This window comes from Bubalus bubalis, chromosome 8, assembly GCF_019923935.1.
Source record: "Bubalus bubalis isolate 160015118507 breed Murrah chromosome 8, NDDB_SH_1, whole genome shotgun sequence".
NCBI lineage: Eukaryota > Metazoa > Chordata > Mammalia > Artiodactyla > Bovidae > Bubalus > Bubalus bubalis.
In genome coordinates, this window is record NC_059164.1 from 48,623,677 (window position 1) to 48,649,238 (window position 25,562).

The 25,562-nt window shown below is 41.2% G+C and overlaps 1 protein-coding gene across 1 annotated transcript in view; it reads right to left on the bottom strand.

Annotated features, from left to right (window-relative positions):
* LAMB1 (laminin subunit beta 1) overlaps positions 1-25,562 on the bottom strand; it is a 78,121-nt gene that overhangs the window by 39,644 nt on the left and 12,915 nt on the right. The window contains exons 6-13 of the mRNA XM_006046423.4: positions 21,545-21,733; positions 21,391-21,454; positions 16,411-16,613; positions 13,583-13,703; positions 11,610-11,798; positions 11,167-11,346; positions 10,918-11,030; positions 9,472-9,551 (exon numbers count right to left, since the gene is read on the bottom strand). Of these exons, the coding sequence (XP_006046485.3) occupies positions 9,472-9,551; positions 10,918-11,030; positions 11,167-11,346; positions 11,610-11,798; positions 13,583-13,703; positions 16,411-16,613; positions 21,391-21,454; positions 21,545-21,733 (1,139 nt within the window). The remainder of the gene's footprint in view (positions 1-9,471; positions 9,552-10,917; positions 11,031-11,166; positions 11,347-11,609; positions 11,799-13,582; positions 13,704-16,410; positions 16,614-21,390; positions 21,455-21,544; positions 21,734-25,562) is intronic.

Genomic DNA, 25,562 nt, shown 5'->3' on the forward strand with positions numbered 1-25,562 from the left:
TTTCAACCATCATCCTTTCCTGAAGGCTTGTTTGGTTCCCTCCCTCTCCTGTTCTCAAATGGTGCTTTCTGAGGCCTCAATTGTTTGTGCTCTGTACTAAGACATTTATTACTTTCTCTCTTGTTGTACAATTATTGATAGACCTATCTAACCCCTGAATTGACAGGAAACTCTTTGAAGGCCTGGACTGTGCCTGACTCACCTCAGTTACCCTGCCCAACCCCCCAGCTGGCCCAGTGCTCAGCAACACAGACACACCCAAACATTGGTTCAAGAAATAAATGCATGAAAGATAGGTGTTCTGAATTTTAAAAAGAAAAATACTATTTAATGGAAACAGTGCTTTTGTGTTATTGGTCATTATTTAGGTAATAAAGGCCTCAACTGTAACATACTCATTTGGTCCTCAGCCTACGTTTGTCTGTCTTTTCCCTGGTAACAGGAGTTTATGTACAGGATAAAACTGAATTACACAGAAAGCAAACTTATGGTCACCAAAGGGGAAAGAGGAGGGGAAGGGATAAATTAGGAGTCTGGGATCGACAGATACACACTGCTATATATAAAATAGGGAAACAACAAGAACCTATAGCACAGGGAACTATAGTCACTATCTTGTAATAATCTATAATGGAAAACAAGTCTGAAACAGAATATATATATATATATATATGGATCATTTTGCAGGACACCTAAAACATTGTAACTCAAATATACTTCAATAAAAAAAAACAAACAAAAAAACCCTGAATTACATGGACCCATCTTTACTTCATTAAAATCAAGACACGATTTGGAATTGTTACTTTAAATCTATTCCCAGAGAGGAAGAAAGCTTGCTCCAATTAGGATCTAACCTTCTTTAAACATAATCTAACCAACAACACCCATTTTCCAAAATTCAGGCATCAGGCATGACATCATATGGACAAAAGAAAATCCCTTCCTCCCAGCAGATGTTTACTAAGGGAACAAATGTCTCAAACATGAACCACCCAAGAAGAACACACACAAATCCTTTCTATGCTATCCACCACTAGAGAACAAGCAAATGAAGGTAAGGAAGGAGAGGTGGGCACACTCCTGAAGTACTTTTATTTGCAGCACAATTCTAAAGGAGAAACGACTCATGAGAACCTGACCTTGTGAAGGGAATTCCCCTCATGTCGGCCCCGCAGCCACACGCCCGTGTCTGCACACTTGAACTCCTGTTGCCAGTAGGTGTGGCTCCCATTCAACACTTACTCCTTTGGGGAACTCATTCACCAAAGGCTTTACCTGCCCCCATGCAGGTGGCCCTCACCCCTCGGAACTTCGCTCTGGTTGTCCACCTTCAGTCATGCGTGGGGCATTTCCATGATTTGTCCAGCTGTTACCTCTAATTCATATTGTCCCAAGCTATTCATCACCTCACACACTGATCTACCTTCAGCTCTGCTATTTCTATCAGCAGATTTAAAATTCCTCTGTTGTTGAACAGACGTATGGTTACCAAGGGGAGGTGGGGTGGGGTGGGATGGATTGGGAATTTGCAGGTAGTAGATGCAAACTGTTACATGAATGGATTAACAACAAGGTCTTACCGTATAGAAAAGGGAACTAGATTCACTATCCCATGATAAACCATAATGAAAAAGACTGTATGTATATATAACAATCACTTTGCTGTACAGCACAAATTAACACAATACTGAAAATCAACTATATTTCAATTAAAAAAAATTTCTGATGTAGGTGAGACATAATCATCCCTTTCCTTTATCCTTAATACAACACATGTTATTTCAAGATGGTTCTCGACTCAGCCATTTCCTCTTGTCACTGTGGCTACCCTAGTACCCTATGTCATCACTCCACACCTGTCACTCTATTCACCTCCCAAGTTGACCTCTCCAGCTCCTCTCTCTCCTCCACCCCATCCATCCTTTTACAAAGCCAAATGAGTCTTCCCAGAGCCCCACCTTCATCACTTCACAAAAGCCCACAACACAAAACGCTACCACTGTTTCTTCTTCTACCAAGTCATGGTGTCTCTACCTGGCTTCCAGCAGCCTCTATAACCTCTCCTCTGAAAACAACTGCTTTTCTTCCCGGTGCCCATCCTTGGCTTTAGCCGAGTCACACTCATACTCTTTTATAAATATTTACTGAGCAAATATTAGCCCTGGCAGCTGTGCTTCCTGGTGTTGATACTCTCCCCTTTCAGTTCATTGTCAGCTCTCTCTTTTTTGGCTCACTGTGCAGCATGCAGGATTTAGTTCCCCGAACAGCGATCAAACCAGAGCCCCCTGCTATGGAAGCATGGAGTCTTAACCACTGGACCACCGGAAAAGCCTCTGTCAATTCTCTTCTGAACAAATCCTTCCTTCCTTGTTAGTCTATTATTTCCCTTAAAATGAAACGGAGAAAGAAAAAGGGGAGAAAAAAATTGTCCCTGTCCTAAAGAACTTCCAATCTAATTGGTGGTATAAACAAAAAAGAGCAATTGACCAATATAGCAAAATAAAATGCAGGAAGTGCCCACCCAGAGCTAAGAGCAAAGACAATGCTCATCTGAGTGAGGAGCTGAGGGGACACCAAGACAGAGGTGGCCCAGAGAAGACAGAAGGGCCGGGAGCAGACACGGTCAAAGGCAGACCAGGTCTCTACCACGCCACACTCATCCCATCTGTGCCTTCACTGGAAGCTCAAATATCGCCTCCTCCAGAGTGGAGACAAAGATTTAGTATGTGTCATTGTTCTTTCCTGTGTTCAAGCAAAGATCATTTCAGATAGAAATATACCCTTGATAATTATACAAGTTCCCTTCACCAATTTATCTACAACTAGATACAGATGCAATTCATTGGGCCAGTTAGGTAGAGTAATGACATAAAACAAATAAATCAGGGCCTGTGGCAGGCAGAAAAATGGCTCCCAAAGATGCCCATGTCCTCCATGTCCTCACCCCTGGATTCTATGGCCATGTTACCTTCATGTGGTACAAAAGACTTTCCTGATGGGACCAAGCTTAAGGACCTTGAGATGGGAGATTACCGTAGGTTACCCAGGTGGGCCCAAGCAAATCACATGAATCCTTAAAAGCAGAGGAGAAGATCAGAGCTGTCCCACGAGGAGGATGTGACCCATCGTCACTGGTTATGAAGGTGAAAGAAAGGAGTCATGAGTCAAGGAATGTGGGCAGCCTCAAGAAGGTGGGAACGGCCCTCCGCTGACAGCCAGCAGGAAAACGGGAACTGCATCCTGCAACCCAGAGGAACTGAATTCTGCCAACAGTGCAAGTGAGCAGGAAAGAGCCTCCCCAGAGCCTGCAGGTGGAAACAGACTGTAAGGTCTTAAATTTATGTTGCTTTAGGCCGCTAAGTGGTGGTGGTAATTTGTTATGGCTCCAACAGAAACCTAATGAAGCCCTACTTTTTCCTCAAAGGATAAAGGCCAAGATTATTTCTCAAAAGGCAACCCTCCTACACTGTTGGTAGGAATGGAAATTGGTGCAGCCGGTATGGACAACAGTGTGGAGATTCCTCAGGAAATTATAATAGAGCTGCCATATGATCCAGCAATTCTACTCCTAGGAATATACTTGGACAAACTGTAATTCAAAAAGATATATGCACCTCTATGTTCAGAACAGCACTATTCATAATAGCCAAGACGTGCAAATAACCTAAATATCTACTGACAGATGAATGAAGAAAGATGTGGTGTGTATATATATACACACACACACATATACACACAATAGAATACTACTCAGCCATAAAAAGAATGAAATAATCCCATTTGCAGCAACATGGATGGACCTAGAGATTACCATACTAAGTGAAGTAAGTCAGACAGAAAGACAAATATCATATGATATCATTTGTGGAATCTAAAATATGACACAAATGAACCTATCTATGAAACAGAAACAGATTCTCAGATATAGAAAACAGATTTGTGGTTGCCAAGGGAGAGGGTAGTAGGGGAGGGGTGCTTTGGGAGTTTGGGATTAGCAGATGCAAACTATTACATATAAAATGGATAAACAACAAGGTCGTACTGTATCCTGGGGAACTATATTCAGTATCCTGGGATACACCACAATATCCCATAAAATAAACTGTGGAAAATTCTGAAAGAGATGGGAATACCAGACCACCTGATCTGCCTCTTGAGAAATTTGTATGCAGGTCAGGAAGCAACAGTTAGAACTGGACATGGAACAACAGACTGGTTCCAAATAGGAAAAGGAGTACGTCAAGGCTGTATATTGTCACCCTGTTTATTTAACTTATATGCAGAGTACATCATGAGAAATGCTGGACTGGAAGAAACACAAGCTGGAATCAAGATTGCCGGGAGAAATATCAATAACCTCAGATATGCAGATGACACCACCCTTATGGCAGAAAATGAAGAGGAACTCAAAAGCCTCTTGATGAAGGTGAAAGTGGAGAGTGAAAAAGTTGGCTTAAGGCTCACCATTCAGAAAACGAAGATCATGGCATCCGGTCCCATCACTTCATGGGAAATAGATGGGGAAACAGTGGAAACAGTGTCAGACTTTATTTTTCTGGGCTCCAAAATCACTGCAGATGGTGACTGCAGCCATGAAATTAAAAGACGCTTACTCCTTGGAAGGAAAATTATGACCAACCTAGATAGCATATTCAAAAGCAGAGACATTACTTTACCAATAAAGGTCCATCTAGTCAAGGCTATGGTTTTTCCTGTGGTCATGTATGGATGTGAGAGTTGGACTGTGAAGAAGGCTGAGCGCCGAAGAATTGATGCTTTTGAACTGTGGTGTTGGAGAAGACTCCTGAGAGTCCCTTGGACTGCAAGGAGATCCAACCAGTCCATTCTAAAGGAGATCAGCCCTGGGATTTCTTTGGAAGGAATGATGCTAAAGCTGAAACTCCAGTACTTTGGCCACCTCATGCGATGAGTTGACTCACTGGAAAAGACTCTGATGCTGGGAGGTATTGGGGGCAAGAGGAGAAGGGGACGACAGAGGATGAGATGGCTGGATGGCACCACTGACTCGATGGACATGAATCTGGGTGAACTCCGGGAGTTGGCGATGGACAGGGAGGCTTGGCGTGCTGCGAATCATGGGGTTGCAAAGAGTCGGACACGACTGAGCGACTGATCTGATCTGATATATACACATATAACTGAATCACTTTATTGTACAGCAGAAATTAATGCAACATTGTAAATCAACTATAATAAAATAAAAATTTTTTAAAACATCATTTTTCAAAAACACAGATTTCTCATAAATGTAGAAACTAAGGACTAGTAGAAGGAAAACTCATTTAAACAGTGATGAGCAGGGAAAATACTGTGCAATCTCAACCTTACTACTAAGAAGTTAAGCAAAAGAAAAACATTAAAGGACAAAACCCACTCCTCTGTTCAACACTGAAATCTCCAAAATTCAGATTACAAATAAGAATTGGTTCCACAGTGATGAGCAGTCAGCGTCATACGTTTTATCCAGAGTAGCTTTTCCATCCCCTCAACCAATCCCCACCCCCAATAGAATACTTTTTTAAAGAGTAGGACCTGTGTTCTAGAACCTCTCTATGCCCAGCTGCCATAGCAATTAACAAAGGGTTAATTAATACATCAGGATCATTCAATACACTGATGAAAATATCTACTGACTTCTGCTCCGGTTTCAGAGTACAATAAATTTCAGTTCTTCATTTGCTGAGCACGTTATCACTATGCTGGGGACAAAAGGAGATGCAAAAACAGGTACGACACAATCCCTGTTCAAAGAGATCTTCTAAATACAAGCAGCTATAACAAAGCAGAATCAGTGCTAATACAGATGCAGAAGTAACATGTTCTCACATCAAAGGAAGGTTGGGGGACTTAAGCCTAGGAAGGAGAGGTCTTCAAAAAAGTGGTGGGCTTCAAGCCAGATACCAAAGTCCTAAACAACACTGATGAAATAATTACAAAGGATGCTGCCAAGATATTTATATTTTTCAGTGTTTTTAAATATTTGCAAGTAGCATTTACTTAGCATGCACTCTTATTTATTAATTAAAGTGGGTTATCTACTAGGCAAAACGTCATTAACCTGGCTTGAGTCACATTATTTAAACAAATCAGACCTTACTTTAAAATATTCAAAAGTTGAGACTAGCTGTCAACATAATAGACATGGATTACTACACTTTTATTGTACTACCAAAAGTCATTCGGCTCATTAAACAAAAACATTAAAAAACTTTTTCCACTTCATGACTTTACAGTTACTCTGGCCCTGGCCAAAGTAACTAAGGAATGTTTGGGATTGATTTAGAGACTGCGTCTCCCAGGAAGAGTGCGTTTGATTTTTATATCATAAAAATCTAGTTTCTCAAATTCTTTGACTCGATCAATGTTTATTCAACATGGGTCTGAGGCAGAGCAAAGTAATATTGTCAGGGGAAGATATTTGAGTGCTTGTAACAAAACAATTCAGAAAGTGTAACTCTGAGTATCCGCTATGCACAGAGTATTCTAGTAGAATAAGTGCTTTAGAAGGCAGGGCCTCTATCACCCCTGTGAGATTCTTAAAGTCCTTGTGGGGAAAAACAGCCTTGAAAAGGATCACTACAGGGACTTTCCTGGTGGTCTGGTGGCTAAGACTCCTCACCCCCAATGCAGGGGGCCTGGGTTCAATCCCTGAGTCAGGGAACTAGATCCCACATGCCACAACTCTGACCTGGAGCAGCCAAATAAATAAAGTAAAAAAACGAACAGGATCACTACAAAATACTGAAGAATCTCAAGACTAGAGGCTTTTTTAAGGTTTCTTTTTTCCCCACCAATGATGCCAAAAGATAAGGCAGCTGTCTCGTCCATCACCCTAGAAAGATCAAATTACCCGCTTTAAAAGCTTCACTAAAGGATATATGTACAACTGATTCACTTTACTGTAGAGCAGACACTAACACAACACTGTGAATCAACTATACTCCAATAAAAAAGACAAAAACAAAACTTGACTGAAATGTGTTGCTTCACAAGCTCTTGACTAGCACATTCTGGTTTTTATACAGTTTTGCAGGAGACTGGAAGGGTAGGCCAGGGGCTGTGTGTGGGTGGATTTAGAGACAGGAAGCATGGTGTGGAAGAGACAGAGACACGGCATTAGGAACAGGACATTCCTGAGTTTAGGACATAATTTGGAGAAGTAAGTGTGCTGCTTTCCTCTAATTAAGAAGGATTTTCGTAGTGATGACAGCTTTGAATTGAGGACTTGGTTACTAAAGGAATGATTTATCAGCATGTGTTCTGGGAGTCACCAAGGAAAGTCAGAACTGATTTCATTAACAGAGGGAGCAACTGGTCTCTTTCCGCTTTTATGGACTTATTCTCGCTTCCTCCCCTCTGGCGGTTTTCTAAGAACGGACATTCACCCTGAGTTCCGAGGGCTACGTGCCGTCCTGAGTTTACTACATGATCTGGAACAGAACAAATCAACTACAGAGGCCAAACAGAACATGTTCTTGCTGCTTAAAGTCTCATTCCTTCCCAAGTAGACTATTACAGTGTTGGGAAAAACTTCTTGTTAGAGAGTCAATTTTTGAATCCATGAGGCTTACTCAATGAACTCAGCACATTCTCCCAGGCAAGATTCAAGGCCACAAGGAAACATCTGTCTATCCTCCCAACAGTCACTTACACTATTTTTACCAGATGTTCTGAATCTGATCCAGTAACACACAGAGACCAGAATTCTCTCTGACTCAAAGGTAATAAATCCAACTCCGACAAATTTAACATCTTGCCAAAATGTGTATTTTGATCATTTCGGGGAGAGTATCATATCTCATTGATTCAAGGAATGCCAACATATTTAAGTCCCTAAAATTATTGTATGTAATTTTCATTAATGTACTTGAAAGTTGTAAAAAAAAAAAAAAAGAAAGAAAGAATGAAGAAGAAAATGAAAAGAGTCCTTACACAAATCAAATGGGACTCCACTTTTTGTCTTTTAGATTGGTGAAAAATAAAAGATTTGATGATACCAGCTGCTGGTGGAGATGGGAGAAAACAGTACTTTGTAACCAGTTGAGAAGAAAACAGATTAGCACCATCTGTCTGGAGAACAACCTGACATCTCCAGTAAAATAGAAAATATACATGCACTTTGACTTAGCTGTTCCATCACTGGGAATCCAATCTATAGACATGTCTACAAACATTCATCAAGATTACCCACAAGGATATTAAGCGCAACATTTCTGTTTGGTATGCACCACGTGCCATGTGGGATCTTAGTTCCTGACCAGAGAGCAAACCCACACACTCTGCCGTGGAAGCTCAGTCTTAATCACTGAACCATGGGGAACGTCTCTACAACATTTAAAATAATAATAATAATAAAATCAATAAATCATAGCACTATCACATGACAGAATACAAAAAAAGGGAGATAAAATTGATGCTGATATGAAAAACAGATCTCTAGATTAAAAAAGCAAGTTGCAGAGTAACGTACATACACATATTATTTTGATTTATAAAAAAAGTTTGTACAACTAAGTAGGAAATCCTGGGCAATTTTTATTTCTTTGTACTGTCTATTTAAAAAATAACACCCAACATGTTATTTCAAAAGAAATGAGAGAAAAGAAATGGTCAGTTTTAAGATGTATTCTGAGCACCATTTTTATTTTCTAGAGACATACAAGGAATTGCTAACAGCGGCACTTTAAGGCAACGGAACTCAGTGGAGAAAAAAGGCAGGATACCTACATGAGCTGTCTGAATCTTTTTAAGCCATGGGCATGTACTGTGTTTATAATTTAAAAAATAATAAGGGAGTTCCCTGGCGGTCCAGTGGTTAGGACTCAATACCTTCACTGCTATGGCCCGGGTTGAATCCCAGGTCAGGGAACTAAGATCCCATAAGCTGTGTGACCAAAAAAAAAAAAAACAAAACAAACCAGACCAGAAAAGTAAAATACAAAACAAGTAACACTATTAAAAACCAAGAAACATAAACAGACTAGAGAAGGCTTCAAAGCTAACTCTTGGAATGAATCAATCTTTAAAAATCTTTGCAATGGCACCCCACTCCAGTACTTTTGCCTGGTAACTCCCATGGATGGAGGAGCCTGGTGGGCTGCAGTCCATGGGGTCACTGGGAGTTGGACACGACTGAGCGACTTCACTTTCACTTTTCACTTTCATGCACTGGAGAAGGAAATGGCAACCCACTCCAGTGTTCTTGCCTGGAGAATCCCAGGGCCAGGAGAGCCTGGTGGGCTGCCATCTATGGGGTCGCACAGAGTCAGACACGACTGAAGTGACTTAGCAGCAGCAGCAGAACACAGGTAAAAGTGATTATCACGGATTCAAAGCAAAGGTAAATGTACTCTGCCTCTCAGGAAAACGCTAAGCGTCACCTTGTCCTAGAGGTCACGAGGACCCTGGGGGTGATGAGCCCAATACTGTCTGAGCAGCTCCACTCACCTATTGTTTAAGGCTCCCCCAATGTCACAGTCACAAGGTCGACATCCATCCAAGTCGTTGCTTAAGCCCCAGTGCTCTGGCTGCAGAACAAAAGATTAAACATCTAAAGAGGGGTTCCTGTAATTACACAATAGACCCAGCAAGAGACAAGTTACGGCGTGTTTTGGATGATGTTCCACCAAATGTTCATTTGCACCGTGAAAGCAGAAAGCCTACACAAGGCGTGAGTATTTTAGAATAAAGAACCGCAAGCTGCAGGTCACTGGGGTCAGAGAAGATTGCACATAGCCACATGGTAACCCCAGATCAGAGCAGTTTCTTTGCCCTGCAAATAACCTTCAACCAAAAATTAACATGAGCTGGCAGCAAATATGCCAATTTTCTTTAGAATTACTCTGGCAGTAAGTCAGTAATTATGAAAGCAATCACAAGAATGTTTTAAAAGACATAGAATAATTTTAAAAATTACCTTCATAAATATTCTCCAGATCACCATAGTGAACTTTTGGTCTACTTCCTTCCAGATTTTGTTTTTCTTGATGAACTTTTTCCCTACATAATCAAGATACTACTCACATCCTGTGGCTTTTTTTAACACCAGCATAAGCATTTCCCTCTTGTGTTACCATCATTTTCAATAGCAACAAAATATCATACTGTTTTGTTGTTGCTTAGTTGTTAAGTCCTGTCCAGCTCTTTGCTTCCCCATGGACTGTAGTCCACCAGGGTCCTCTGTCCACGGGATTTCCCAGGCAAGAATACTGGAGTGGGTTGCCATTTCTTCCTCCAAGGGATCTTACCAACCCAGGGATCAAACTGGTGTTTCCTGCATTGGCAGGTGATTTTTTTTTTACTGCTGTACCAGCAGGGAAACCATCACACTGTATAGAAACCCCCAAATTTATTTAAATATTTTCCCTACTGTTGCTTCCAAGTGTTTTTTGCTATTGATAAAAGATGCTATGAGTCTTCTAGTGAATTCATCTTTGACCAATTTTCTGATTATTTCATTAGGATAGATCCCCAGATGTGGAATTACTGGGTCAAAGGGTATGCACATTTCTACAGGCAATGGATACACATCTCCAAAATGCTTTTTGCAAAGTATGAGCCAATCTGTATTTTCATCACCAGCACTCGAGTACCAGCCTCTCACTATGACTTCACTTATTAGTCGGCATTACCATTGAAAAAAAACTTGTTAGTTTTGTCTGTAAAAACAGTACTTCACTCTGGTTTTATTTTACAGTTCTAATAGTAATGGTGAATATCTTGACAAAATTATTCATTAGTAATTTCTCTTTTGTGAATTGTCTACTAGTGGCTTTTATGATTTACACAAAAGGGTGTTTTGTAGGCAGAACCTACGAAACAACTGTGAAAATCATTCTCTACTGGACACCACATTCACAAACCACCCATCCCATGTAATTAGGATTTACCTACCAGACACTGGTCACAATGCTGTCCTGTCACCAGACGCTTACAGTAGCAGTAACCGGTCTCCGAATCACAAGGATTCCCGCCAGGAATCGTTCCCAGAGGATTGCAAGCACAAGCTTCATTAAAGATAAAATGAAGCAAAGAAACACAAGCCAAGTGAGTCTGTAGTCATCAACATGATAAAGAATTGCCAGGTAAAATGGGAATTACGTGCACACAAGAACTCCCAAACTTTTTAACACAAGTGCTTACATTTACAACCAAATGGATCTTCAGCGCTTAAACCATAGAAGCCTTCTTTGCAGATATCACAATGTTCTCCTTCCACGTATAATTTACACCGACACTGACCGGCAATGAGACCGGCAGAAAAGTCCGTGTAGCTGTCACAGATTCCCCCGTTCTGAGAACCAGCTGGGTCACATGTACATTCTAAGAAGGATGAGAAGCACCAGGTAACACAATGTGTGTGTCTGCTGAAATACCTATGTTCCCTTCATCCCTCCAAATTTCACAAAAATAGACTGAAGAAGACTGGATTACCAACTAAGTTCCACTCCCGGCATCCTATATAGCAGCTAAAATAAGGCTAGGACTGAGTCCTGAGAGGATGGTTACTACTCGACTATTCAAGCTGAAAGGTGACCCAAACAGATCCCCCTCTCCCCGCCCCATCGTGACCTTCTCCTACGTACGTTCACAGAGACTAGGATCTCGGATGTCTCTCTCGGGGTGCTGGTAGTAAAACGGTTTGCACTGCTCACAATTGCGCCCCATCGTGTTGTGCTGACAGTCATCACACACCCCTCCGCTGACGTTGCCAGTGGCCAAGTAGACTGCCATGTCGAAGTGGCATGAGCTGGAGTGTTCGTTGCAGTTACACTCTGCAAAACAAGATCTACGTCAGGAAAAATCTTTTCAATCTACTTACCAGTGGAGGAGAAGGGGACGACAGAGGATGAGATGGTTGGACGGCATCACCTACTCAATGGACATGAGTTTGAGCAAACTCTGGGAGACAGTGAAGGACAGGGAAGCCCCGCATGCTGTAGTTCACAGGGTCACCAAGAGTCAGATACAACTACCAGTGGAGGGTGGGATTGATGGGAAGGAAGCTCATTTTGGAAACTGGGGATGAAGTTCAGGCAAAACAGCAACTGACAAGAAGGAACTGGCGGTGGAAAAAACACATCTGCTTATGCCATCAGTTTAAATCCTAAATCATGCTGGAAACCTTCCAAGTGTGATCTTTATGAAATAACCTCATTTGCCCTCTTTGGAAGAGAATGGGCTATGAAAAGTGTAAAAGCTCTGAGGGAAGTCCCCTCGCAGGCTCACCTACAGGGAGGCTGCACTGCGTGGAGGACTCGTTTGGGTTGTGTGCAGAGTGGGACAGGAATACATCACTCCAGAGGGTTTTCTAGGCGATATGTACCTGGGGAAGCCTGTGTGGGCTCTTGGCTTTGAGGAACATGGTATGAAGGCTGGGTTCTCTTCTTCCCCATTCCTACCACCACCCTAGGCCAGGCTCTATGAATCAGACCCCTACCAGCCATCAAGCCAGTCTTCTTGGGTCAGTCTGTTTCTCCTCTAGCCTGTTTGGCAGAGTCCTCTTGGTCCAACACAGCTTTAACCATCTCCCTCTCGTGCTCAACTATCCTCATCGACTCCTCTTGTCTTCTCACAAGGAAGCTTAACTCAGTTGAGTTCTCAAAGGGCTCTACAACTGGTCTTATCCATCCTAAAGGGAGGGACTGCGTCGTCCTGCCTTGGATGCACTGGTTTGATTAAACCCTAGAACCATGGAATCATGAATTAAACCACGATATCATGAGAATGTCCTAGGAGCCTTGTGTTTTGTATTCTCCTTATCTGAACTCCCTTCCACCTTCCCCCTGCTTTCTCCTCTTTATCTAAACAATCCTAACTACTTGCTAGGGCCCAGCTAGTTGTCCTTACTAACAAAAACCTTGACCACTCCAGCCCTCACTGGTTTCTGAGCTCCTAGCCCCTCTGTCCTCAGTGGGGTCAGAGGCAGGCGTGCTTGCAGGGATGATCATCTATCAGCATCACTGTGTGAGGTGGGGAGGGTGGTGGTTTTCAAACTTCCCCTCTGCCCAGAGAATAGCACCAGGAGGGATGGTGGATGGATGGATGGAAGGAGGCCACAGGTTGCACCTGGGTTGGCACAGAACAAGGCTGACAAGTACTCCATTTCTCTTAGACCTTATGGATCCACACCACAATATCGTCTTCATTCATTTTTCTCTCAGTCAGTCATCTGGCCTTAAAAAAAGTGCAGTGTTACAGGTGGCACACAACATCTGCCAAACACATGGGTGCTGCTTAATAAGTGCTAATTGATTGAATGGATAATGGCTTCCTAGGAGTATTAGGGTGAGGCTGGGAAAAGGGTAGTAACTTTTCTTCCTTTTGCAAAATAGTGTACTATTATAGCATGTCTACTCAGAAAATGGATCCTGGGGTCTGAACTGATTCAAAACATCCCTTTGCCTAAGACTTACTTCTTTTTTTTCTTGTTGTTTTGGTACTGCTGCATATCTTACAGGACTTTAGTTTCCCAACCAGGGACTTTCACCACCCTTGGCAGTGAATGCTTGGAGTTCTAACCACTGGACCTCCACGGAATTCCCTGCCTGAGACTTACTTTTACAGGCATTGCTGTTTCGACCTTCAGCGGGTCTCCAAGGTAAATCATGGTAGAAATCCATGCACTGTTCACAGTTTAAGCCCTTGGTGTTATGCCTGCACATGCAGTGTCCGTGAACCTTGAAAGTTACAAAAACAGGAAAGAGCCAAGTAAGAGATATAGTAATGGCCAGACCTTCCCCACAAGCAGTGGAAAATATCATAGTCATAAATATCATACCTTTTTCATACTCATCTCTACCTCACTACAATGAGGGTTTCTTTGTTTTTATTTTCTAATTTTCTGTTTCAGTTTTAATTTTTTTCCCCCTTAGTTTTTGGCTGCAAGAGGCATGCGGAATCTTAGTTTCCAGACCAGGGACCAAACCCATGTCCCCTGCAGCGATAGAATGAAGTAGTAACCACTGAACAGTCAGGCAAAGTCCTGCTTTGTTTTTATTTTGTCCCTTCCCACTGTGAGTCCTGTCTTGATGGCTTTAATTCCCATCTCTAGGAACAGTTTCTACTGTTTAATAGGTACTCAATAAATATTTTTATTGAAGTATTGATCTAAAAAAACACAGAAGAGCAAAATTAGCCATTTAAGAATTTTTTTAAGTTTTAAAAAAATTAGTATAATACGAATCAACAAAAATTATAATGGAGAACTAAATGTGTATACATCACCAGGACCAATTCAATTTCCTGCAACCATTACCCCATACCATACAAAAGACAACTTTTCTCTGCTTGCTTTGCTTGGTTTTTGACTTCTGGCTCAGCACTTAAAAAACATTTTTTCAACCCAAAATGAGATTTTAAGAATTAATCAGTTGCCATGTTTACATTTTCAAGGAAAAAAATATAAAACATCAGAAAAAGAAGCAGATTATTTTGCTTGAGGAAGGGCCCACAATGTGTTCTTTTGCACACACCACCTGTCACTCGAGCCCCTGAGGTACATCAATGATAAATCAATTCTTCTCACCCAGCAAATATGCACGTACGCCCATCCCTCACGTAACACTAGTTTTTACAGAATGGAATTTAGAAACAGGACAGACAGGTCCACCTTGAACCCACCTCGACAGGAGTGTGATTAGCAGACTAAAATCCTCTAATTACAAGGTGATTTCGCAAAGACTGAAAAACAGTCCCAAAGCCCACACCACAGGACTCTATAGCATCTGACTCAAGAGTACAATGTACCATTAGATGCATGGGGGTGACAGGACTACAAGAGGTTAGCTACACACAGGATTTGTTACTGAGAAGAATTATCATCTACCTGGCATTCTCTGTAAGATGGAACAATAAGATCAAAAGGATCTATTCTCCCTTTAGGCTCTGTTAAAAATTTTACTTTCTCTGTGCAATAAAAGTTCTAACTGGAGGAAAGAGAAGGCAGAAGTTTTAGACAACTGAACACACTCATTCCTGCATCTTCACCTTTGTAGGTGAGGACTAACACTCTTTGAAAAGGTCAACAGCAACTAAGCAAGGCACATTTTTCATCCAGAAGTGAGGCCCATGGTCCAGCAGAGGCCCCGGTGCACAGTCAGGAAAGCGAGATGTGAATTTCCATTTGCCATGTCCTTACTCCAGACCCTTTGGCAAAAGACTGAAACTCTGGTCTCTTCTAACAGGAATTATCAATTCATTTAGAAACTGGAAAAACACCCTAACTTTATCCATCTGGCAAGTATCCAAGTCCCCCTTTTTAAAATTACATAATTTGAAAACACAGAGAAAAACAATTATCATATATTAATGCATATATGTGGAATCCAGAAAAACAGTATAGATAATCTTATTTGCAAGACGGAAATAGAGGCAGAGAACAAAGGTATGGACACCAAGGAGGAGTGTAGGATGAAATTGGGAGTTTGGGATTGATATATATACACTATTGATCCTATGTATAGAACAGATAACTAAGGAGAACCTAGTGGATAGCACAGGGAACTCTACTCAGTGCTCTGTGGTGACCAAAATGGGAAGGAAATCCAAAAAAGAGGGGATATATATATACACACACACACACATATGGAGGGCATACCAACCCACTCTAGTATTCTTGCCTAGAGAATTCCACAGACAGAGGATCACAGATCAGATCAGATCAGTCGCTCAGTTGTGTCCGACTCTTTGCGACCCCATGAATCGCAGCACGCCAGGCCTCCCTGTCCATCACCAACACATGGGGTCACAAAGAATCTGACACAACTGAAACACCTTAGCGCACACACACGTGTATATATATACATAGAGTTGATGCACTTTGCTGCACAGTAGAACATTGAAAAGCAAGTAAACGCTGATTAAAACTAATTTTAAAAATTTGAAAACACAGCATAAAAGTGGGAAAAGAATGAAACTTGGAGATCAAGATACAAAGTTCACTGACTCCAAAATGGTATCCTGTGGTTCTAGGTTCAAACTTCCAGTTTCTCTGGGCTGGTGTCAATTTATGCTTTCTGGAATGAAGGCTGGAATGCTTGTGGTTTTTAATCTTTCCTCAAGATGGGACTGTCAGTTGAGAAAAGTTTTTAATCCTTGTTGTATAAAATGTATACCACAGAGGCAGCCTGCAGCCACAATTTTCAAAAATTAATTCAGTGTTTGTGAAACGAGCAGTCCCCATGTTCTTGCAGTCCAAGAAAATCAGCAAACAGAAAATGAAAAAATCAACCACTGGAATGGTACAAAAGGCTATTAAATTTAAAAGGAAGTCTGGACAAACTCAAAATAAAACTCAAAATAAAAAGGCTTACGCTAAGACTAGCTTCAATTTGCTTTAAAGAATCACCTGTACAAAGGAGAAGGCTGCCTGGAGCACGTACTTACCATTCCTTCTACTTCTTCATTGACTCCGTCCACCGGGGCACACTCGCTGGCGTGGCCATAGCAGAAGCAGTTTCCTCGAACCACCATATCGTAAACCGCATAATAATACTTTTCTCTGATTTCCATTCTGGAATCCAAAAGGTTATCTCCCAAAGTATGTAGTTTCACAAACTTGATCCTCAAGTTGGTAATTTTTAAGAGATCTACGAAGGTCACCAAGAAGATGAAAAGTTTGATCAAACAAGCAAGACTTTGTTTGCAATTAAGACAACACCTTTCTTCTTTACAGAAACACATGACAAATAAAAATAGCTTATGTAAAGTTTACTTCCCTTTCATGATCTAGATGCATGTAATAATAAAGTTTAGCCTAAAGTGACAGTCTCTGGAAGAAAGGTTACTCCTTTCTCATCACCATTTAACAAGAACATCTATTCTGTGATGGATTTGTTGGCAGACTGATGTTGCAGAAAGAAGTGTGAAAGTAGAGAAATTTAAGAATGCAGTTGCATGCTTGCCAGAAGCCACTGGCACACAGTAATCTAAACTACTGCAATACCATCTGGTTCCCACAGCAACTAGTGTTAGTCTCAAAATCAGAAAATCCCATTTAGGTGGGCAAGAATTTATCAAAGCACCCTAATTGTCATTATTATTGTAAGATAGTTAGAAAACGTGTTTCTGTTTATTTCTGGAGGGAAAAATGCTACATGAAATTTCCCACCAATCAGATGAAATACAAGTTACTAAAATCGATTTGACATGATAGGATAACCATAATCAAGGGACTGACTATCTCAAACAAGTTTTGAAGCACCATTACAATCTACAACTTTTTTGGTCTTTGCTTTACAATACAATTTACCAATATAATTACCAATATATTACAGTAGCGTGAAGATAAAGGAGTTTAGTATTGGGATGTTGGGGCAGATTGCTTTCCTAAATAGAGGTTCTTGTAGAGAAATGTCTCTTATTTGAACTTTCCTTCCTTTTCCTGGGTTTATAGACCAATGCTTATTACAGAAGTAGGGTCGTCAATTACATTCTCTAGTAACTTGATAAACCAACGGTCATATAGCCTTCTCCATCAGTATATTCATTAATCACTAAATTGCTAAACATGAGTTACTGAACAGTCTACCTGCCCTCCCCTTTTAGCTCCATAACCTGAAACTGCTTCTAAGCTTTCCTTTCATTTCTGTCGATGGATTCTTACAATTTACAACACAGGACAATGGGGCATTTGCCCAATACATCAGATACTTTCAAAGCCTAGATACAATTTTAAATACTTATAACATATGCACGGTGTACAATGAAGACTATAGAAACAGCTGTGGGTTGAAAGAGAAAGTCTATGAGGCCATGCATTCAACTTAGGCTCTTTGTAAAAGCAAAAACTAAACAGAGAAATTGTGGTACTACTTCGCTGAATGGAATTTCTGAATGCCAACATTTTCTCCTGCACAGAACGAGCACAAGTGCCTATTGACAAGAGGCCAAAAAACAAACTTGAAGAGCAGCTGGAGTATTTAGAAACCCTTGAGCTGATCTCTGTGGAAGTCCTCAGAAGAGCAACTGTGCTCCCTTCGAGCTCTCCTACCATATTTAACAACATCTAAGCCTCAAATTGACTGCTGTTTTAAGAGGCACAATCACTTCTGAAGTCTCAGAGGACTCAAACAATAGGGACAGCTAAAGAGATATTGTTCCCTTGATCACAAAGTAAATCCAAAGCATGATCTGTTACAATGGATGCTTGTTTAATATAGAAATAGGTTTTCTGATGCCATTGAACAGCAAACACAATAGAATTCTAATGGCAGCACATTCCCCAAGTAAAACAAGTACCACCCAAAAGGAACAAACTTAGAGTCCTTTGAGAGACCCAGGAGGTGTTGGTCAAGGAATGTGTGCAGACACTTCTCGCAACTGGATTTTGAGAGCAGGGAGCACAGGTCTCCCAGAGCACACTTAGAAATGACACAAGGCTGAACGTGCCATTAAATATTTGGTATACTAAGCGAAGTCAGACAGGATATCGCTTATATGTGGGACCTAATTTTAAAAAATGATACAAATGAACTTATTGACAAAACAGAAAGATTTACAGATTTTGAAAACAAACTTATGGTTACCAAAGGGAAACATGGCGGGGCGGGGGTTGGGGGAAGGAGAGCTAAATCAGGAGCTTGGGATTAACGTACACACACTGCTGTATATAAGATAGATAACCAACAAGGACTTCCTGTATACAGCAGAAGGAACTCTACTCAATATTCTGGGATAACCTATATGAGAAAACTATATGGAAAATAATTAATATATATGTATAACTGAAACACTTTGCTGTACACCTGAAACTAATACATGGTAAACCAACTGTACTCAAGAAAAAAAATTTTTTAATAAAATTTAAACATGTAAAAAATATGTTTGACGATAGGATGAATAAATTCTGGACCAGAGATAATCTGGGCCACTTGAAAAATTAATTTAAGTGGGGAAACAGTAGTTTCATGGCAATCTTCCCTGGAGTCCTTCACTTCTACTCTTTCATGCTGTGAGCTGGGGGTAAGAGTGTGTGTGCGCGCCATGGGGCTTGGTTAAAATTAGGGGAAGACCAGCAAGACCCTGCCCCAACTCTGCTCAGTTGACTGCACCTCAGCAGCTGGAGAGAGGGAGCCTCATCTTCGCTCTGAGGTGTAGGATCCAGTCTAGAAAAGGTCTGAGTGACAGCTGAAGGCAGCAACAAGAGTGGCAACAGCTTCACGGATCCAGCACTTTCTATGTGTCAGGCGCTTTGGTGAGTCATTTATATATATTAACTCATTTTCCTTCCACAACAACCATAAGGTCAATATGACTATCTCCATTTACAGATGAAAAAATAAAGACTAAGAAAAGTTTTAAATAAATTCCTTGCCTAAGATCACAGAATACACTGAAGCTAGAACTTAAACCCAGCTCTGTTGGACTCCAGAGCCCATTCTTTTAATTAGTGCACATTCTGCCTCCCAAGATCAAAATGTATTTTTGTGAAGACATAAGCATGGTTACTGAACAATGGAAAGCCCTCTGAACTGAGAGTCATAACAAGAACATTTAGGATCCGACATTAAATAGCCAAGTCACTTTATGCATGTTAGTCCAACCCTCTAAGCCTCAGTTGACTCATCTGGAAAATGGAACTACAACCCTCATTGATCATATTGAGCAAGGTTGAGACCCATGATTTCCCCCAGGATTCTTTCTTTTCTTCTTCCTCTGACAATAAGAGCCCTGGCCAAGACTTTGAGAACACACACAGCCACCGGCCAGAGGCTTCCCAGCATCTCCTGCAGTGCAGCCAGGGGGCTACTTTGGCCCATGGCGTGTGAACGGATGTGATGTATGGCTTCTAAGCCACTTGCCTTTTACTTGCCCCCTCTTGCAGATTGGTATAAGGATAAGGTGAGGTTTTTCCAGGTCTCACCATGTGGACACAGACTATAAGCCACGAGAAACTTGGGAACCTGGGTGATCTAATGGCTAGAAGTGCCTGATTTAGCAATAAAAATACAAGGTGCTCAGTTACATTTGAATTTCAGATAAACAATTAATCATTTTGGTACAAATATGCCCCAAATACCACATGAGACACGGTTATCCTCGCCCACAAATATTGCATGAAATATGCTCATACTAGTCACAAATATTAAGGGGATATAGTTATGCTAAAAAATAATTTATCATTTGTCTGAAAATTCATATTGAACAGGGTTTCAGCCTGTATTTTATCTGGTAAGACTGCTTGCTTGTGGCAGGTGAACAGCCTGGAAATCCCTCTGGGTGATTCTGTAAGAGCGAAATAAACTTTTTTGTCTGAGATGCTGCATTTTGGGGGACACTTTGTTGGCAACAGCCTAAAAGTGAAAGTGAACCTCACTCAGTTGTGTTCGACTCTTTGCAACCCTATGGACTACAGCCCACCAGGCTCCTCTGTCCATGGGATTCTCCAGGCAAGAATACTGGAGTGGGTTGCCATTGCCTTCTCCAGGGATCTTCCCAACCCAGGGTTTGAGCCCAGGTCTCCTGCATTGCAGGCAGACTCTTTACCGACTGAGCTGCCAGGGAAGCTAACCTGTACCTTAATTATACATGTGAGTTCAGTTGTGTCTGACTCTTTGCAAACACATGGGCTCCTCTGTCCATGGAATTTTCTAGGCAAGAATACTGGAGCAGGTTACCATTTCCTTCTCCAAGGTCTTTTGCCAACCCAGGGATTGAACCCATGTCTCTTGTGTCTCCTGCATTAGTAGAGAGACTGTTTACCAGGTGAGTCACCAGGGAAGCCTTAATTATACATATACATAATTATATATGTATACACATAATATATAGGATATATATTAATGTATCAGACACACACACAAATATCATATATGACTTTCCAGTTGGTACTAGTGGTAAAGAACCCGCCTGCCAGTTCAGGAAAACTTAAGAGCTTTGGGTTTGATCCCTGAGTCGGGAAGGTTCCCTGGAAGAGGGCATGGCAATCCACTGCAGTATTCTTGTCTGGAGAATCCCATGGACAGAGAAGCCTGGTGGGTTACAGTCCACAGGGTCGCAAGGAGTCAGACATGACTGAAGAAATTTAGCACACATACATTATTTTTATATACATACATACATACATATATATATAGAGAGAGAGAGAGAGAGAACAAAAAAGTAAATAAGGTATTATATGACCAGCATAATGGTTTGAGGACTTATGACATCAACCTTTTACTCTTATCAAAATATGTTCCTGTCAGTGAGGACTTTAATTGTTGTCAGTTTCAAGAGTTTCTGGTAGAGCACTGCAGAGAAAGAAGGAAATGAAGAGGGTGGATTTAGCACTGAGTATTTAGATTCTGGGTAGCAGTGGTCTGGGTAAACTTTCCCCCATGATTGCTGTTTTCCATCCAAGCTTTTATTTGAAAACAGGCTTACTCTGTATCCTTGGACTGTAAGGATCTTCTATTCTGAAAGCAGGATCTAAAGCACGAAATATCACCTAAAAATAGACATAAGACTAATTGATATTTTTGCTATGATCAAAAACTGGATTTGTAAATAGCATGGAAAATAAAAAGTATAAACAAACCTCTCCTTCCGTTGAGGGCTCAATGTCAGAATATCGGGAATCACAAATTATATCGTCAACTTTCTTCATGGGGCCGGTGGAAATGCCGGGAAATGAGCTCTCACAGTCATAAGCAAAGTATCTGTATACACCCCAGGTTTTTCCAAAGTCGGACGACCGTTCTATCAGCATAGCAGCTGGACGGAATGTCTAAAGGCAGGGTAGAAGAGACTCACTGCATGCTTTTATTGGTTATCTATATTTTTTTAAATCCCAGAGGAAAATATCACTCAACTGTGTACCACAAACCCTGACTGCATGTGGTTGGTATTTCACTGTGGCTGGATTTCAAATACTTCAAGCTGTTCCACGGAGCCTCTTCTTGCAGCAGTGTCTCGCCTCTAAATACTGCACTTTCTCCCACCCTATTAGAGACCAGTAAGCTGTTTCTCTTTAGAAGCTGATTATAAACAGGCCTTAGTGCAGACAAGTTTTGGCACATTGAGCCACCATGCCCATGACGTGACAGCTGAGGTTGATTGCTTGTTCCTTCACGCCGTCATTTAATCATTCAGTAGATGTGTCATGACAGCCACTCAGTACCAGACATGGTCTAAGTGCTGTAACTCGTCCAATAAGGTCCAGGAATGGGTAGAAATCATTTGCAAAAATACCCATCACACTCTATAGTAGAGTCACATGCAGTGTGCTTTGGAAAAACAAGGGGAAGGAATTACTAACGCAAGAAGCTGGAGAACCCTGAAATTCCAGCTACACACCCCAAAGTAACTGAAAGCAGCGACTCAGATGACTCTCATACATAAACATTCAGAGCAGCATTATTCATAATCACCAACAAGTAGAAATCACTCAAGTGTCCATCAACGGATAATGGATACACGAAAGGTGATACACATAAGCAATGGACTATTATTACTCGGCAATAAACAGAACTGAAATTCAGATACTTCCTATGACATAGATGAACTTTGGAAACATTACTAAGTGTGGTCACTCACCTAGAGCTAGACATCCTGGACTGTGAAGTCATGCGGGTCTTAGGAAACATGTCTCCGAACAAAGCTAGTGGAGGTGATGGAAATCCAGCTAACCTATTTAAAATCTTAAAGATGACGCTGCTAAAGTGCTGCATGCAATATGCCAGCAAATTTGGAAAACTCAGCAATGGCCACAGGACTGGAAAAGGTCAGTTTTCATTCCAATACCAAAGAAAGGCAATGCCAAAGAAAGTTCAAATTACTGTAGAACTGTGTTCATGTCACATGGTAGCAACATAATGCTCAAAATCCTTCAAGCTAGGCTTCAGCAGTATGTGAACAGAGAAATTCCAGATGTACAAGCTAGATTTAGAAAAGCTATAGGAACCAGAGATCAAACTGCCAATATCTGATCATAGAGAAAGCAAGGGAATTCCAGAAAAGCATCTACTTCTGCTTCATTAACTAGACTAAAGACTTTGATTTTGTAAATCACAACAAACTGTGGAAAATTCTTCAAAAGATGGGAATACCAGACCACCTTATCTGTCTCCTGAGAAATCTGTATGCAGATCAAGAAGCAACAGTTAGAACTGAATGGACTGGTTCAAAATTAGAAAAGGAGTAAGTCAAGGCTGTATATAGTCACCCAGCTTATTTAACTTATATGCAGAGTTTGTCATGCTAAATGCCAGGCTGAATGACTCACAAGCTGGAATTAAAATTGCTGGGAGAAATATCAACAACCTCAGATATGCAGATTGTACCACTCTAGTGGCAGAAAGTGAAGAGGAACTAAAGAGCTTCTTGATGGGGGTGAAAGAGGAGAGTAAAAAGTTGGCTTAAAACTCAACATTCAAAAAACTAAGATCATGGCATCTGATCCCATCACTTCATGGCAAATAAATGGGGAAAATGTGGAAACCGTGTCTGATTTTATTTGCTTTGGCTCCAAAAATCACTGCAGATGGTATGTGCAGCCACAAAATTAAAAGATGTTTGCTCCTTGGAAGAAAAGCTATGATAAACCTAGACAGCATATTAAAAAGCAGAGACATCATTTTGCCAACAAAGGTCCATCTAGTCAAAGCTATGGTTTTTCCGGTATTCATGTATGGATGTGAGAGTTGGACTGTAAAAAAGGCTAAGCACCAAAGAATTGGTGCTTTCAAACTGTCATACTGGAGAAGACTCTTGAGAGTCCCTTGGACAGCAGGAGATCAAACCAGTCAATCCTAAAGGAAATCAACCTTCCATATTCACTGGAAGCACTGATGTTGAAGCACCATTACTTTGGCCACCTGATATGAACAGCCAACTCATTGGAAAAGACCCTAATGTTGGGAAAAATTGATGGCAAGAGAAGGGGCGACAGAGAATAGATGGTTGGATGGCATCACCAACTCAATGGATATGAGTTTGAGCAAAGTCTGGGAAATAGTGGCAGACAGGGAAGCCAGTGTGCTGCAGTCCACGGGGTCGCAACAAGTTGGACACAGCTGCTGACCAATAACAAGGGTCTTTAAAAGGGTAACTATGGCAAATAGATGGGGAAACAGTGGAAACAGTGACAGACTTTATTTTCGTGGGCTCCAAAATCACTGCAGATGGTGACTGCAGCCATGAAATTAAAAGACGCTTACTCCTTGGAAGAGAAGCTATGACCAACCTAGACAGCATATTAAAACATGTATACCTGTGGCGGATTCATTTTGATATTTGGCAAAACTAATACAATTATGTAAAGTTTAAAAATAAAATAAAATTAAAAAAAAAAAAAAAAAAGCAGAGACATTACTTTGCCAACAAAGGTTCATCTAGTCAAAGCTATGGTTTTTCCAGTAGTCATGTATGGATGTGAGAGCTGGACTGTAAAGAAAGCTGAGCACCAAAGAATTGATGCTTTTGAACTGTGGTATTGGAAGAGACTCTTGAGAGTCCCTTGGACTGCAAGGAGATCCAACCAGTCCATCCTAAAGGAAATCATTCCTGAATAGTCATTGGAAGGACTGATGCTGAAGCTGAAACTTCAATACTTTGGCCACCTGATGTGAAGAACTGACTCATTTGAAAAGACCCTGATGCTGGGAAAGATTGAAGGCATGAGGAGAAGAGGAGGACAGAGGATGAGATGGTTGGATGGCATCACCTACTCAATGGACATGAGTTTGAGTAAGCTAAGGGAGTTGGCAACAGACAGGGAGGCCTGGCGCACTGCAGTCCATGGGGTTACAAAGAGTCGGACACAACTGAGCGACTAAACTGAAGTGAAAGTAAAATGAGGTCATTGGACTGGGCCCTAATCCCATATGACTGATGTCTTTAAAGACGATATTCGGACATAGACAGGTACAGAGGTAAAGACACAGGGAGAAGACAGTCATGTACAAAGCCAAGGAGAGAAAGAGGCCACAGAAGAAACCACCTCTACTGACACCTTCATCTCAGACTACGTGCCTCCAGAACTCTAAGAAAATACATTTCTGTTGTCTGAGTCACCCAGTCTGTGCAGTTTGTTACGGCAGTCCTAGCACATTAACACACCTTCCCAACACATCTGTCTGACAGATGAGGAAATGAAGGCTCAGAGAGATCACCTAACTCGCCAGCTATTCGCAGAGAGGCTTCAATTGAGGCTGAGTGAAGACCTATCAAATCCAAGCTGAATGAAGATCTTTTCTGCCTCTCTGGTTTCTGGTGTAATAGCAGCCTGAAAAATGGATGTCAGAAGGAGAAAAAGGACAAGAATTCTGGAAACAAGCAGGACGCAGATTTAGGAGGTTGTGGTGAACAGGGACAACTGGAAATATGAGATGAAACAAAATGAACACTAAGAATAAGCAAATGCTTCAACAGTGATGAATGAAAGGTAAGCTGACTCAGCAAACAGAATCTGAACAAAGGCACTTCTGAATTCCAACCAGTGCTTGACTCATAGAGAACAACTATTGCGTGTTAGATAGGCTTGAAGATGTATTGGACAACACAGGGAATATAGCCAATATTTTGTAATAACTGTTACTGGAGAGTGACCTTTAAAA